We start from the raw sequence: 13,621 nt of genomic DNA, 5'->3' as shown, positions 1-13,621 counted from the left end.
TAACTATTTAAACCTAGAATTTGCTTATACCTTTTGCATAGCCAAATATATCGCCAAATATATCTATAAACTCAAGGAAAGTCAGGTTGTAGGTGGCGTTTACTTCCCTCAGTGTTTTAAAAATGGCCGAGTCAGCAGACCAGGCCAGGCAGTCAACAACACCACACAACCCCTGATAAATGGAATTGAGGGTGTTGAAAGTGGTGTGTGAAGTTAAGGGAAAAGTGAGCAGTGAAGAGGGGTTTAAAGAAGAAAATTTACTAGTAATTCAGTGGTGATTGCTAAAGCAGATACTAAGTGTACTAGGTGACTGGAAAAGATAAATAAATATTTTTGTATATGAGTAAAAGAGCGATGAGTGAAAATGGCAGGCATTAGGGGGATACAGGCTGCCATAATTATATTTATCTTTCTTCTTCAATTCCATGAAGAAATAAATCAGTCATGGGGGCTGGAAAAGGCGAATGGAGTAACAGCGCCCTGGACTTTAAAAGCCCAACAGTTGCCATCCTACCAGAAAAGTAAATCTCACTATCGCCGCAAGGTATGGCAACACTGCATACCCAAACAATCATTGTTGTTTTTGGATCATTGTAGACGCCCAGCTTCTGGCCAGACGATGGAAGTTTATTTAACAGTGTGACATATACTGTCATTATGTATTTGTAACAAGGTTACTAAGGGTTGAGTTTCGGCTCCTGGAATTAGCAAAAAAGAATTCCAAGCAGTACTTTTTTTTTTATGGTGATGGGCAGATTTCAATATATAATAATTTAACGCTTATTATTGCCAGGCACTATAATGATGCTAATTTATTTGTTTATGATTTGTTTCACATGTAAACTGAAAAATGAATTGTATGTCTCACTTCACTGTTTCTCCTTTAATGGTGAGTCATGAATGAAGGAACAACTAGAATCAAACACAAGTTACGTTACCAAGAGGAATCTTGGTAAATGTTTTATTGAAATATTGAAAAAAGAAAACATTGATTTTTTGCTAAGTAATTCAGAAAATACGAACATTTTCAGAGGTATATACTGTTAGAGCAGTCGGAAACACACACACACACACACACACACACACACACACACACACACACACACACACACACACACACACACACACACACACACACACACACACACACACACACACACACACACACACACACACACACACACACACACACAGCACGTCAAGAAACTAGAGAAAGTACAAAGGTTTGCGACAAGGTACACACATGAAGAAAGATTAAGGGAAATCGGCCTGACGACACTGGAGGACAGGAGGGTCAGGGGAGACATGATAACGACATATAAAATACTGCGTGGAATAGACAAGGTGGACAAAGACAGGATGTTCCAGGGAGGGGACACAGAAACAAGAGGCCACAATTGGAAGTTGAAGACACAAATGAGTCAGAGAGATAGTAGGAAGTATTTCTTCAGTCATAGAGTTGTAAGGCAGTGGAATAGCAGAAAATGACGTAGTGGAGGCAGGAACCATACACAGTTTTAAGACGACACAGAGAGAGGGCACACAAGAGGCGGGGCCAGGAGCTAGGACTCGACCCCTGCAACCACAAATAGGTGAGTACAAATAGGTGAGTACCCACACACACACACACACACACACACACACACACACACACACACACACACACACACACACACACACACACACACACACACACACACACACACACACACACACACACATACACACACACACACACACACACACACACACACACACACACACACACACACACACACACACACACACACACACACACACACACACATATATGAACGACATGATGGAAGGGTTAGACTCAGAAGTGTCCCTGTTCGCAGACGATATGAAGTTAATGAGGAGAATTAAATCAGATGAGGACCAGGCAGGACTTCAAAGAGACCTGGACAGACTGGACACCTGGTCCAGCAACTGGCTTCTTGAATTTAATCCCGCCAAATGCAAAGTCATGAAGATAGGGAAGGGCAAAGAAGACCGCAGAGAGAGTATAGGCTAGGTGGCCAAAGACTGCAAACCTAGCTCAAGGAGAAAGATCTTGGAGTGAGTATAACACCGATCATGTCTCCGGAAGCACACATCAACCAGGTAACTGCTGCAGCATATGGGCGCCTGGCAAACCTGAGAACAGCGTTCCGATACCTTAATAAGGAATCGTTCAAGACACTGTACACCGTGTACGTCAGGCCCATACTGGAGTATGCAGCACCTGTTTGGAACCCGCACTTGATAAAGCACGTCAAGAAACTAGAGAAAGTGCAAAGGCTTGCGACAAGATTAGTTCCAGAGCTAAGGGGAATGTCTTATGAAGAAAGGTTAAGGAAAATCGGCCTGACGACACTAGAGGACAGGAGGGTCAGGGGAGACATGATAACGACATATAAAATACTGCGCGGAATAGACAAGGTGGACAAAGACAGGATGTTCCAGGGAGGGGACACAGAAACAAGAGGTCACAATTGGAAGTTGAAGACACAGATGAGTCAGAGAGATATTAGAAAGTATTTCTTTAGTCATAGAGTTGTCAGGCAGTGGAATAGCCTAGAAAGTGATGTAGTGGAGGCAGGAACCATACATAGTTTTAAGACGAGGTATGATAAAGCTCATGGAGCGGGGATAGAGAGGACCCAGTAGCAACCGGTGAAGAGGTGGGGCCAGGAGCTAGGACTCGACCCCTGCAACCACAAATAGGTGAGTACACACACACACACACAGTAGTGCAGATATTGAGAACGTCACATATGAAAGACCCCTAGGGATCAGTGATCACTGGGTTCTGAGCTTCGATGACATAGCAGAGTTACAAGTGGAGAGGGAAGCAGGAAGGGCAGGACAAATGAAGCCAAACTACATGAGACGGGACTACACAGGCATGAAGAATTTCCTGCACGAGGTTCAGTGGGACAGAGAAGGCAGGGAAGTCAGTAAACGAGATGATGGAATATGTGACAACAATATGCAAGAAAGCTGAGGAGAAGTTTGTACACAAGGGTAACAGAAATAACGAGAAAGCCAGGATGAGCCCGTGGTCCACCCAAAGGTGTAGAGAGGCCAAAACCAAGTGTGCTAGAGAATGGAAGAAGTATAGAAGGCAAGGGACCCTGGAGAATAAGGAGAGAAGTTATAGAACCAGAAATGAATATGCACAGGTAAGAAGGGAGGCCCAACGACAATATGAAAATGACATAGCAGCGAAAGCCTAATCTGACCCGAAGCTGTTGTACAACCACATCAGGAGGAAAACAACAGTCAAGGACGAGATTCAAAGAAGTGTTCACAGAGGAGACAGAAGGGACTCCAGAAAGACGGAGAGGTGAGGTACACCATCAAGTGTTGACACAATACATGCAACCGAGGAAGAAGTGAAGAGGCTGCTAATCAAGCTAGATACCTCAAAGGCGATAGGGCCGGATAACATCTCTCCATGAGTCCTGAGAGAGGGAGCAGAAACGCTATGTGTACCCCTAACAACAAACTTCAACACATCTATCGAAACAGGGCGACTACCTGAGGTATGGAAGACAGCAAATGTAGTCCCAATTTAAAAAAAAGAGACAGACACGAAGCATTCAACTACAGACCAGTGTCACTGACACATATAGTATGCATGGTCATGGAGAAGATTATCAGAAGAGTGGCGAAGCACCTAGAAAGGAATGATCTTATCAACGACAGCCAACACGGTGTCAGGGATGGGAAATCCTGTGTCACAAACCTACTGGAGTTCTATGACAGGGTGACAGCAGTAAGACAAGAGAGAGAGGGGTGGGTAGATTGCATTTTCTGGGACTTTAAGAAGGCGTTTGACACAATTCCACACTAGAGATTAATGCAAAAGCTGGAGGACCAGGCAGGGATAACAGGGAAGGCACTACAATGGATCAGAGAATACCTAACAGAAAGACAACAGTGAGTCATGGCACGTGGCGAGTTGCCAGCGTGGGCGCCTGTGATGAGCTGGGTTCCTCAGGGGTCAGTCCTAGGACCGGTGCTGTTTCTAGTATTTGTGAACTATGTGACGGAAGGAATAGACTTCGAAGTGTCGCTGTTTGCAGATGATGTGAAGTTGATGAGAAGACTCAAATCGGATGAGGACCTGGGAGAACTACAAAGGGTTCTGGACAGGCTGCAGACCTGGTCCAGCAACTGGCTCCTGTAGTTCAATCCCACGAAGTGCAAAGTCATGAAGATTAGGGAAGGGCAAAGAAGACTGAAGACGGAGTACAGTCAATGGAGCCAGAGACTACAAACCTCACTCAAGGAAAAGGATCTTGGGGTGAGTATAACACCAGACACATCTCCTGAGGCGCACATCAACCAAATAAGCTGCAGTACACTTGCGCCTAGCAAACCTAAGAACAGCATTATGTCATCTTAATAAGGAATCGTTGAGGACTCTTTATACTGTGTACGTTAGGCCCACATTGGAGTATGCAGCACAAGTTTGGAACCCACACCTGGCCAAGCACGTAAAGAAACAAGAGAAAGTGCAAAGGTTTGGAACGAGGCTAGTTCTGGAGATAAGGGGTATGTCCTACGATGAGAGATTATGGAAAATCGACCTGACGACGCTGGATGACAGGAGAGATAGGAGGGATATGATGGCGACATATGAAATACTGAAAGGAATCGACAAGGTGGACAGAGACAGGATGTTCCAGAGATGGGACACAACAACAAAGGGTCACAGTTGGAAGTTGAAGACTCAGATGTATCACGGGGATGTTAGGATGTATTTCTTCAGCCACAGAGTTGTCAGGAAGTGGAATCATCTGGGAAGTGATGTAGTGGAGGCAGGATCCTTATATAGCTTTAAGAAAAGGTATGATAATGCTCATGGAGTAGGAAGAGAGACCTAGTAGTGGCCAGTGAAGAGGCTGGGCCAGGAGCTGTGACTCTACCCCTGCACTCACTACTAGGTAAGAACAACTAGGTGAATACATTCATAGCTTTAAGAATTATTATTATTATTATAATCAAGGGGAAGCGCAAAACCCGTAGGATTATACAGCGCCTGTGGTGGGGATGTGGAAGGTATTCAGGCTTAATTCAGGGAACTGGAGCACAGATCCAATTCCCTAGATTTAGAGCCCCTCACCAGCGTCAAGGATAGCTTTAAGAAGAGATATGATAAAACTCATGGTGCAGGGAGAGTGATCCAGTAGCGGCCAGTGAAGAGGCGGGGCCAGGAGCTATGAATCGACCCCTGCAACCACAACTAGGTGAGTACATGTGCACACAGTCGTGCATACAAAGACATTCACATTCACACACACACACACACACACACACACACACACACACACACACACACACACACACACACACACACACACACACACACACACACAATGATGGGATAAAATGCACTCGCGCAGAAACATGGAAGGGGAGGTACCGCTCAAGATGATGGAGAACCTTTACAGATCACATGCTATCGCTAAGCAGTAGTGACATTTACCAATAAGAGTTGCTCAGAGGCCAAAGGATGCGGCGAAAGGGCATCCAGGAACTACAAGAACACTGTAGTGTGCCTGGACAGTCACCGAAGTGCATCGCCACTGTTGAGGATTTAAGGGGCATGAGCAGTCACCGAAGTGGGTCGTTACCAGGGGGGGGATGAGGCAAAGTAGGTCTGGACCGTTACTGAAGTGGATCGTTACCAGGGGAGCAAAGTGGGTCTGGACCGTTACTGAAGGGGGTCGTTACCATGGAGGCAAAGAACGTCTAGACCGTTACTGAAGTGGGTCCTCATTAGTGTGGTGTGAGCCTGGGAGATCACGGACGGGGGAAGCGAGGTGTTACTGGTGGTTACACTGCTGACCCTGGTATGTCCCTCTCAGTCGGTCCAGGGGAACTCCCACCCTCTCCAGCTCTTTCTGACAGCTGGCGATCTGAAAGACGAGAAAATTGAAAAACAATTTCCATGTTTACTTGTTGTTCTTCACGAACAACCAGATAATTATATCTTAGATTCACGAAAGACCACAAACTGGTTTACAGCTTCGAAATTCATTTTCTCTCTCAAACAAGCTTATCAACAATGAAGATCAGATATACAATGCAGAGAAGGCTTTCCTTGAGACAACATTTTTCCTTGGGTAGAGCTTTAGTAAGTCATGATAAAACTCTGCAGAAGGCGGAACATTGTGCCAAGATAAGCTTGTTCTGCAACAGGTGTCATTTCCTCACTATTGAATCAATATCGTGTTCATCTGAGTCTTAATTACTGGAGTTTAATATTATAGTTATGTGGAAGCCCTCAACACCTAAGTATCCTAAAAGTCGTTGGAAGTGAAATGGCAGGAGAAGGGAAGGAGAATAATCAAATTTCATTTACTGAAGAGGAAGTAATTTCCCTTCCTTTGAATTAGGGAGCCTCTGGCATCAGGATACAACACTTAAAGGGTCGTTAAAGAGAAAGGAATCCCTGGGCTCATTGCAGATACCTTGAATTGCAACAATTGTAATCTCAATGGTAGGCACTAACCTTTTGCTTATCCAAGGAGGAGGTTCTGGAGAGAATCCAGGCGAAGATTGCCTTGTGTGTTCCCTGGAAGTTGTAGCAGGTGAAGAGGCAGCAGTAAGTGGTGTAGTCGGTGTTAAGAACCATCATCTCCGCGTCGAAAGCTGAAAAAGCGAGGTAAGTGGTAAGTGACGTGGTTAGATGATATGGTTACCTGGAGTATACCTGGAGAAGGTTTCGGGGGTCAACGCCCCATTGGCTACGTCTGAGACCAGGCCTCGTGGAGGATCAAGGTCTGATCAACCAGGCTGTTACCGCTGGCCGATCACAAACTAATGTACGAACCACAGCCCGGTTGGTCACATACTGACTTTAGGTGCCTGTCTAGTGCCTTCTTGAAGACAGCCAGGGGTCTATTGGTAATCTCCCTTAAGTAGGCTGGGAGGCAGTTGAAAAGTCTTGGGCCCCTGACACTTACTGTGTTGTCTCTCACTGTACTCGTGGCGCCCATGCTTTTCACTGGGGGAATGTTGCATCTCCTGTCGAATCTTGTACTTTCATAGGGAGTGATTTCGCATGCAAGTTTGGTACTTATCCCTCTAGGTTTTTCCAAGTGTATATTATCACGTATCTCTCTCGCTGCTTTCCAGGGAATACAAATCAAGAGACTTCAGTCGTTCCCAGTAATTTAGGTTCCTTATGGTATTTATGTACATTAAGTTACAGTCATTTAACTTCTTACTACAAATAGTTACGTGTTATAAATATTTTGAAGATTTTTAGCTATGTCACTGGCAGACGCTGCCTCTCACTACCATGGATGGCTGAGATAATTTACAGACGACCCACCACAGATTAGTAATAAAGTCCGGACATTTCGACTAGCTTAGGACCAACTGAAACGTTGCTCAGTTTCCATTTTCAATTTGGTAGTTATTTGGGAATACTTGAAACATTGGCAGACTGCAAACATCTCTCGCTTACATATCTGTACATCACTCGATCTTTCACACCAGACGACACTGGAGGACAAGAGAGATAGGGGGGACATGATAACGACATACAAAATACTGAGAGGAATTGACAAGGTGGTTTAAGACAGGATGTTCCAGAGATGGGACACAGCAACAAGGGGACACAGTTGGAAGTTGAAGACACAGATGAATCACAGGGATGTTCGGAAGTATTTCTTCAGCCACAGAGTAGTCAGGAAGTGGAACAGTTTGGGAAGTGATGTAGTGGAGGCAGGATCCATACATAGCTTTAAGCAGAGGTATGATAAAGCTCACGGTTCAGGGAGAGTGACCTAGTAACTACCAGTGAAGAGGCGGGGCCAGGAGCTGGGACTCGACCCCTGCAACCTCAACTAGGTGAGTACACACACACACACACACAAATGGGACCGGACAACATCTCTCCGTGGGTCCTTAGAGAGGGAGCAGAGACACTGTGTGTGCCACTAACCACAATTTTTAACACTTCCCTTGAAACTGGGCAACTACCTGAGGTATGGAAGACGACAAATGTGATCCCCATCTTTAAGAAAGGGAACAGAAATGAAGCACTAAACTATAGACCAGTATCACTGACGTGTACAGTATGCAAAGTCGTGGAAAAGATTATCAGGAGAATGGTGGAGCACATGGAACGGAACAAGGTTATAAATGACAGTCAGCACGGATTCATGGAAGGCAAATCCTGTGTCACAAATCTGCTGGAGTTTTATAACAAGGTATTGAAGTAAGACATGAGAGGGAGGGGTGGGTTGATTGGAGTTTCTTGGACTGCAAGAAGGCCTTCGACACAGTTCCTCACAAGAGATTAGTGCAGAAGCTAGAGGATCAGGCACATATAACAGGAAGGGCACTGCAATGGATCAGAGAATACCTAACAGGGAGGCAACAGCGAGTCATGGTCCGTGATGAGGTATCACAGTGGGAGCCAGTGACGAGTGGGGACCCACAGGGGTCAGTCCTAGGACCAGTGCTATTCTTGGTATATGTGAATGTCATGACGGAAGGGATAGACTCAGAAGTGTCCTTATTTGTAGATGATGTGAAGTTAACGAGGAAAATTAAATCAGATGCGGACCAGACAGGTCTACAAAGAGACCTGGACAGGCTGGACGCTTGGTCCAGCAACTGGCTCCTAGAATTTAACCCCGCGAAATATAAAGTCATGAAGATCGGGGAAGGGCAAAGAAGACCTCAGACAGAGTATAGGCTAGGTCTAAACTTACTATTCAGAACATCCACACTTACTACTGTGCAACCTACATTAACAGAACCTTAAATTCCGATATTAACCCTGACCTAAAACACTTTCTTAATAGTTGTGACAGGACTCACAGGTATAACACCAGACACAAACATCTCTATGGCATTCCCCGTGTCCGGTTAAACCTATACAAAAATTCACTGTACATAAAAGGTCCCAAAATCTGGAACACCCTACCTGAAAACTCTAAAACTGCAGACACATTCATCGCATTCAAATTATTATTATTATTATAATCAAGGGGGAAGCGCTAAACCCGGAGGATTATACAGCGCCTGGGGGGGGGGATGTGGAAGGCATTCAGGCTTAATTTGGGGAACTGGAGCACAGATCCAATTCCCTAAATCAAGAGCCCCTCACCAGCATCAAGGAACTTTCCTTGAGGGGACTCTAAAACTGCAGACACATTCATCACTTTCAAAACTACCTTTAGAAAACATCTCCCTGACACACCCCACCGTCAGCTAACTACATGAAAACCGACAATTCTCTTGTATCACACACACATAAAAAACAACCTAGACCTTCCCTCGATATCTGTGATTCCACACAACTCGCACCTACACTCACCCAATTGACTATAAACAGAAATACGTAATACAACTATCACCTAATGAATCTTAAATAGTCATAAGTTTGCCTGTGATACTCCAATATAGGAGTACAATACATAGAAACTATGTATTGTACCAATACAAAACCATTCACATTGCTAATATTACGAACTGTAAGGCAGTTACTTAGCCTCAATACCAACATGCTCCATAATCTGTACCAATATAGAGTTTTGAATTAATCTTAGCCTGCCCGAAATGCCTAGTCATGCTAGGTGTGATAGTGGCCCTCTCTGTAATTATTTTTTATATAATTAAACCCCACATTGTAATCTTTATAGAGAATAAACTTGATTTGATTTAATTTGATTTAGGCGGCTAAAGGCTGCAAACCTCATTCAAGGAGAAAGATCTGGGGGTGAGTATAACACCGAGCACGTCGCCGGAGGCATACATTAACCAAATAACTGCTGCGGCATATGGGCGCCTTGCAAACCTGAGAATAGCATTCCGATACCTCAGTAAGGAATCGTTCAAGACTCTATACACTGTGTACGTCAGGCCCATACTGGAGTACGCAGCACCAGTTTAGAACCCACACCTGGTGAAGCATGTCAAGAAATTAGAGAAAGTGCAAAGGTTTACAACAAGGGGAATGTCCTATGAAGAAAGGTTAAAGGAAATCGGTCTGACGTCACTGGAGGACAGGAGGGTCAGGGGTGACATGATAACGACATACAAAATACTGCGCGGAATAGATAAGGTGGACAGAGACAGGATGTTCCAGAGATTTGACACAGAAACAAGGGGTCACAATTGGAAGTTGAAGACTCAGATGAGCCAAAGGGATATTATGAAGTATTTCTTCAGCCACAGAGTTGTTAGGAAGTGGAATAGTCTGGCAAGTGATGAAGTGGAGGCAGGAACCATACATAGTTTTTAGACGAGGAATGATAAAGCTCATGGAGCAGGGGGAGGGAGGATCCAGTAGTGGTCAGTGAATAGGCGGGGCCAGGAGCTGAGTCTCGACCCCTGCAACCACAATTAGGTGAGTACACACACACACACATACATGCAAGCACGCATTCCTCCATTTCCCCCAAAATACTTCTTAAATCACAACCAAAGCTTCGCCTTGAAGCCAACCAGGATGTCTTAAGTTTTATTTCCGTTGATGAATCTGTTCACCAATCCACTGGTGCAACTGGTAGTGCTGCTGTTATCAGACAGAGTGATGGCTCTAATGAAGAAATTGGAGCACGCATCCATAACTGGGCCTCTACCCTTCAGACAGAACTGTTTGCCATACTCCTTGCACTCAAATACGTCCATGTATCTAAGGCTGACACTTTAATTGTAACTGATTCTCTATCATAAATACTCTCAACTCGTTAAGTATAAATTGTGGCATGCTTGTGTCCGAAGCCAAACACAGGTATGGTAGGATTGTGGACAGTGGAGTCAGGGTGCACATGCTGTGGATTTCATCTCACATTGGTCTTCAGATGCATGATAGAACTGATAAATTGGCCAAGCTGTATGCTTTCAAAGAGGGAATAGATTGCAATCATGTGATGCCAGTTAGCAGTTTGAGAACACTAATACGAAAAGAACCTCAATTGAACTTTATTGATATAAGACTCAGGGAGATCGACACTAGTCAGTTCATCTATCATCATTCTATCATGCAGGAGGAGCCACATGTCTATGGTGCATCCAACAAAAGATAAGCCGACTCTTGGATGTCACTACTGCCCGGCTCCGTTTGGGTTACAAGTATCTTTGGCAGGTTAAATCACCACCACGAGATGTAGACCAAACGAAATGTAAACTTTGCCAGATGGACTATTGTCACACCTTGCGTCATTATGTATTGGAGTGGGATATAATTAATGAATTTAGAGACAACTCACTCAGAAATGTTCAAAAAAGTCAAAGTATTTATCCACAGTGGTATATTACAAACCATTCTGGAAAAATACCCTGACTTTGCTCACTGTGAATAATTACCACGTGTGTGTGTGTGTACTCACCTAGTTGTACTCACCTAGTTGAGGTTGCAGGGGTCGAGTCCAAGCTCCTGGCCCCGCCTCTTCACTGGTCACTACTAGGTCACTCTCCCTGAACCATGAGCTTTATCGTACCTCTACTTAAAGCTATGTATGGATTCTGCCTCCACTACATCGCTTCCCAAACTATTCCACTTCCTGACTACTCTGTGGCTAAAGAAATACTTCCTAACATCCCTGTGATTCATCTGTGTCTTCAACTTCCAACTGTGTCCCCTTGTTGCTGTGTCCCATATCTGGAACATCCTGCCTTTGTCCACCTTGTCAATTCCTCTCAGTATTTTGTATGTCGTTATCATGTCTTCCCTATCTCTCCTGTCCTCCAGTGTCGTAAGGTGGATTTCCCTTAACCTCTCGTCGTAGGACATACCTCTTAGCTCTGGGACTAGTCTTGTTGCAAACCTTTGCACTTTCTCTAGTTTCTTTACATGCTTGGCTAGGTGTGGGTTCCAAACTGGTGCCGCATACTCCAATATGGGCCTAACGTACACGGTGTACAGGGTCCTGAACGATTCCTTGTTAAGATGTCGGAATGCTGTTCTGAGGTTTGCTAGGCGCCCATATGCTGCAGCAGTTATTTGTTTAATGTGAGCTTCAGATGATGTGCCTGGTGTTATACTCACCCCAAGAGCTTTTTCCTTGAGTGAGGTTTTTAGTCTCTGGCCCCCTAGACTGTACTCCATCTGCGGTCATCTTTGCCCTTCCCCAATCTTCATGGCTTTGCACTTGGTGGGGTTGAACTCCAGGAGCCAATTGCTGGACCAGGTCTGCAGCCTGTCCAGATTCCTTTGCAGTTCTGCCTGGTCTTTGATCGAATGAATTCTTCTCATCAACTTCACATCATCTGCAAACAGGGACACTTTGGAGTCTATTCCTTCCGTCAAGTCATTCACAAATACCAGAAACAGCACTGGTCCTAGGATTGACCCCTGTGGGACCCCGCTCATCACAGGCGCCCACTCTGACACCTCGCCAGGTACCATGACTCGCTGCTGTCTTCCTGACAAGTATTCCCTGATCCATTGTAGTGCCTTCCCTGTTATCCCTGCTTGGTCCTCCAGTTTTTGCACTAATCTCTTGTATGGAACTGTGTCAAACGCCTTCTTGCAGTCCAAGAAAATGCAATCTACCCACCCCTCTCTCTCTTGTCTTACTGCTGTCACCATGTCATAGAACTCCAGTAGATCTGTGACACAGGATTTCCCGTCCCTGAAACCATGTTGGCTGCTGTTGATGAGATCATTCCTTTCTAGGTGTTCCACCACTCTTCACCTGATAATCTTCTTCATTACTTTGCATACCATACATGTCAGTGACACTGGTCTGTAGTTTAGTGTTTCATGTCTGTCTCCTTTTTTAAAGATTGGGACTACATTTGCTGTCTTCCATGCCTCAGGCAATCTCCCTGTTTCGATAGATGTATTTAATATTGTTGTTAGGGGCACACATAGCACCTCTGCTCCCTCTCTCAGGACCCATGGAGAGATGTTATCCGGCCCCATTGCCTTTGAGGTATCTAGTTCACTCAGAAACCTCTTCACTTCTTCCTCGGTTGTGTGTACTGTGTCCAGCACTTGGTGATGTACCCCACCTCTCCATCTTTCTGGAGCCCCTTCTGTCTCCTCTGTGAACACTTCTTTGAATCTCTTGTTGAGTTCCTCACATACTTCATGGTCATTTTTTGTTGTCTCTCCTCCTTACTTCCTTAGCCTGATTACCTGGTCCTTGACTGCTGTTTTCCTCCTGATGTGGCTGTATAACAGCTTCGGGCCAGATTTGGCTTTCGCTGCTATGTCAGTTTCATATTGTCGTTGGGCCTCCCTTCTTATCTGTGCATATTCATTTCTAGCTCTACAACTGCTCTCCTTATTCTCCTGGGTCTTTTGCCTTCTATATTTCTTCCATTCCCTAGCACACTTGGTTTTTGCTTCCCTGCACCTTTGGGTGAACCATGGGGTCGTTCTGGTTTTTTCATTAGTCCTGTTACCCTTGGGTACAAACCTCTCCTCAGCCTCCTTGCATATTGTTGTTACATATTCCATCATCTCATTAACTGGCTTCCCTGCCAGTTCTCTGTCCCACTGAACCCCGTTCAGGAAGTTCCTCATTCCAGTGTAGTCCCCTTTCTTGTAGTTTGGCTTCATTCGCCCTGGCCTTCCTGCTTCCCCCTCCACTTGTAGCTCTATTGTGTATTCGAAGCTTAAAACCACATGATCGCT

General features: G+C 44.9%; 1 protein-coding gene across 1 annotated transcript in view; it reads right to left on the bottom strand.

Annotated features, from left to right (window-relative positions):
• Nucleotides 1–1,674: 1,674 nt before the first annotated feature.
• Nucleotides 1,675–13,621, bottom strand: part of LOC128688707 (crustacyanin-A1 subunit) — a 116,406-nt gene continuing 104,459 nt past the window's right edge. Inside the window, exons 5-6 of the mRNA XM_053776694.2 lie at nucleotides 6,527–6,666; nucleotides 1,675–5,930 (exon numbers count right to left, since the gene is read on the bottom strand). Of these exons, the coding sequence (XP_053632669.2) occupies nucleotides 5,838–5,930; nucleotides 6,527–6,666 (233 nt within the window). The 3' untranslated portion in view covers nucleotides 1,675–5,837. The remainder of the gene's footprint in view (nucleotides 5,931–6,526; nucleotides 6,667–13,621) is intronic.

Source organism: Cherax quadricarinatus, chromosome 13 (genome assembly GCF_038502225.1).
Source record: "Cherax quadricarinatus isolate ZL_2023a chromosome 13, ASM3850222v1, whole genome shotgun sequence".
Classification (NCBI taxonomy): domain Eukaryota; kingdom Metazoa; phylum Arthropoda; class Malacostraca; order Decapoda; family Parastacidae; genus Cherax; species Cherax quadricarinatus.
Note: the sequence above shows the minus strand (reverse complement) of the source record. Positions and strands in the feature narration are given on the sequence as shown.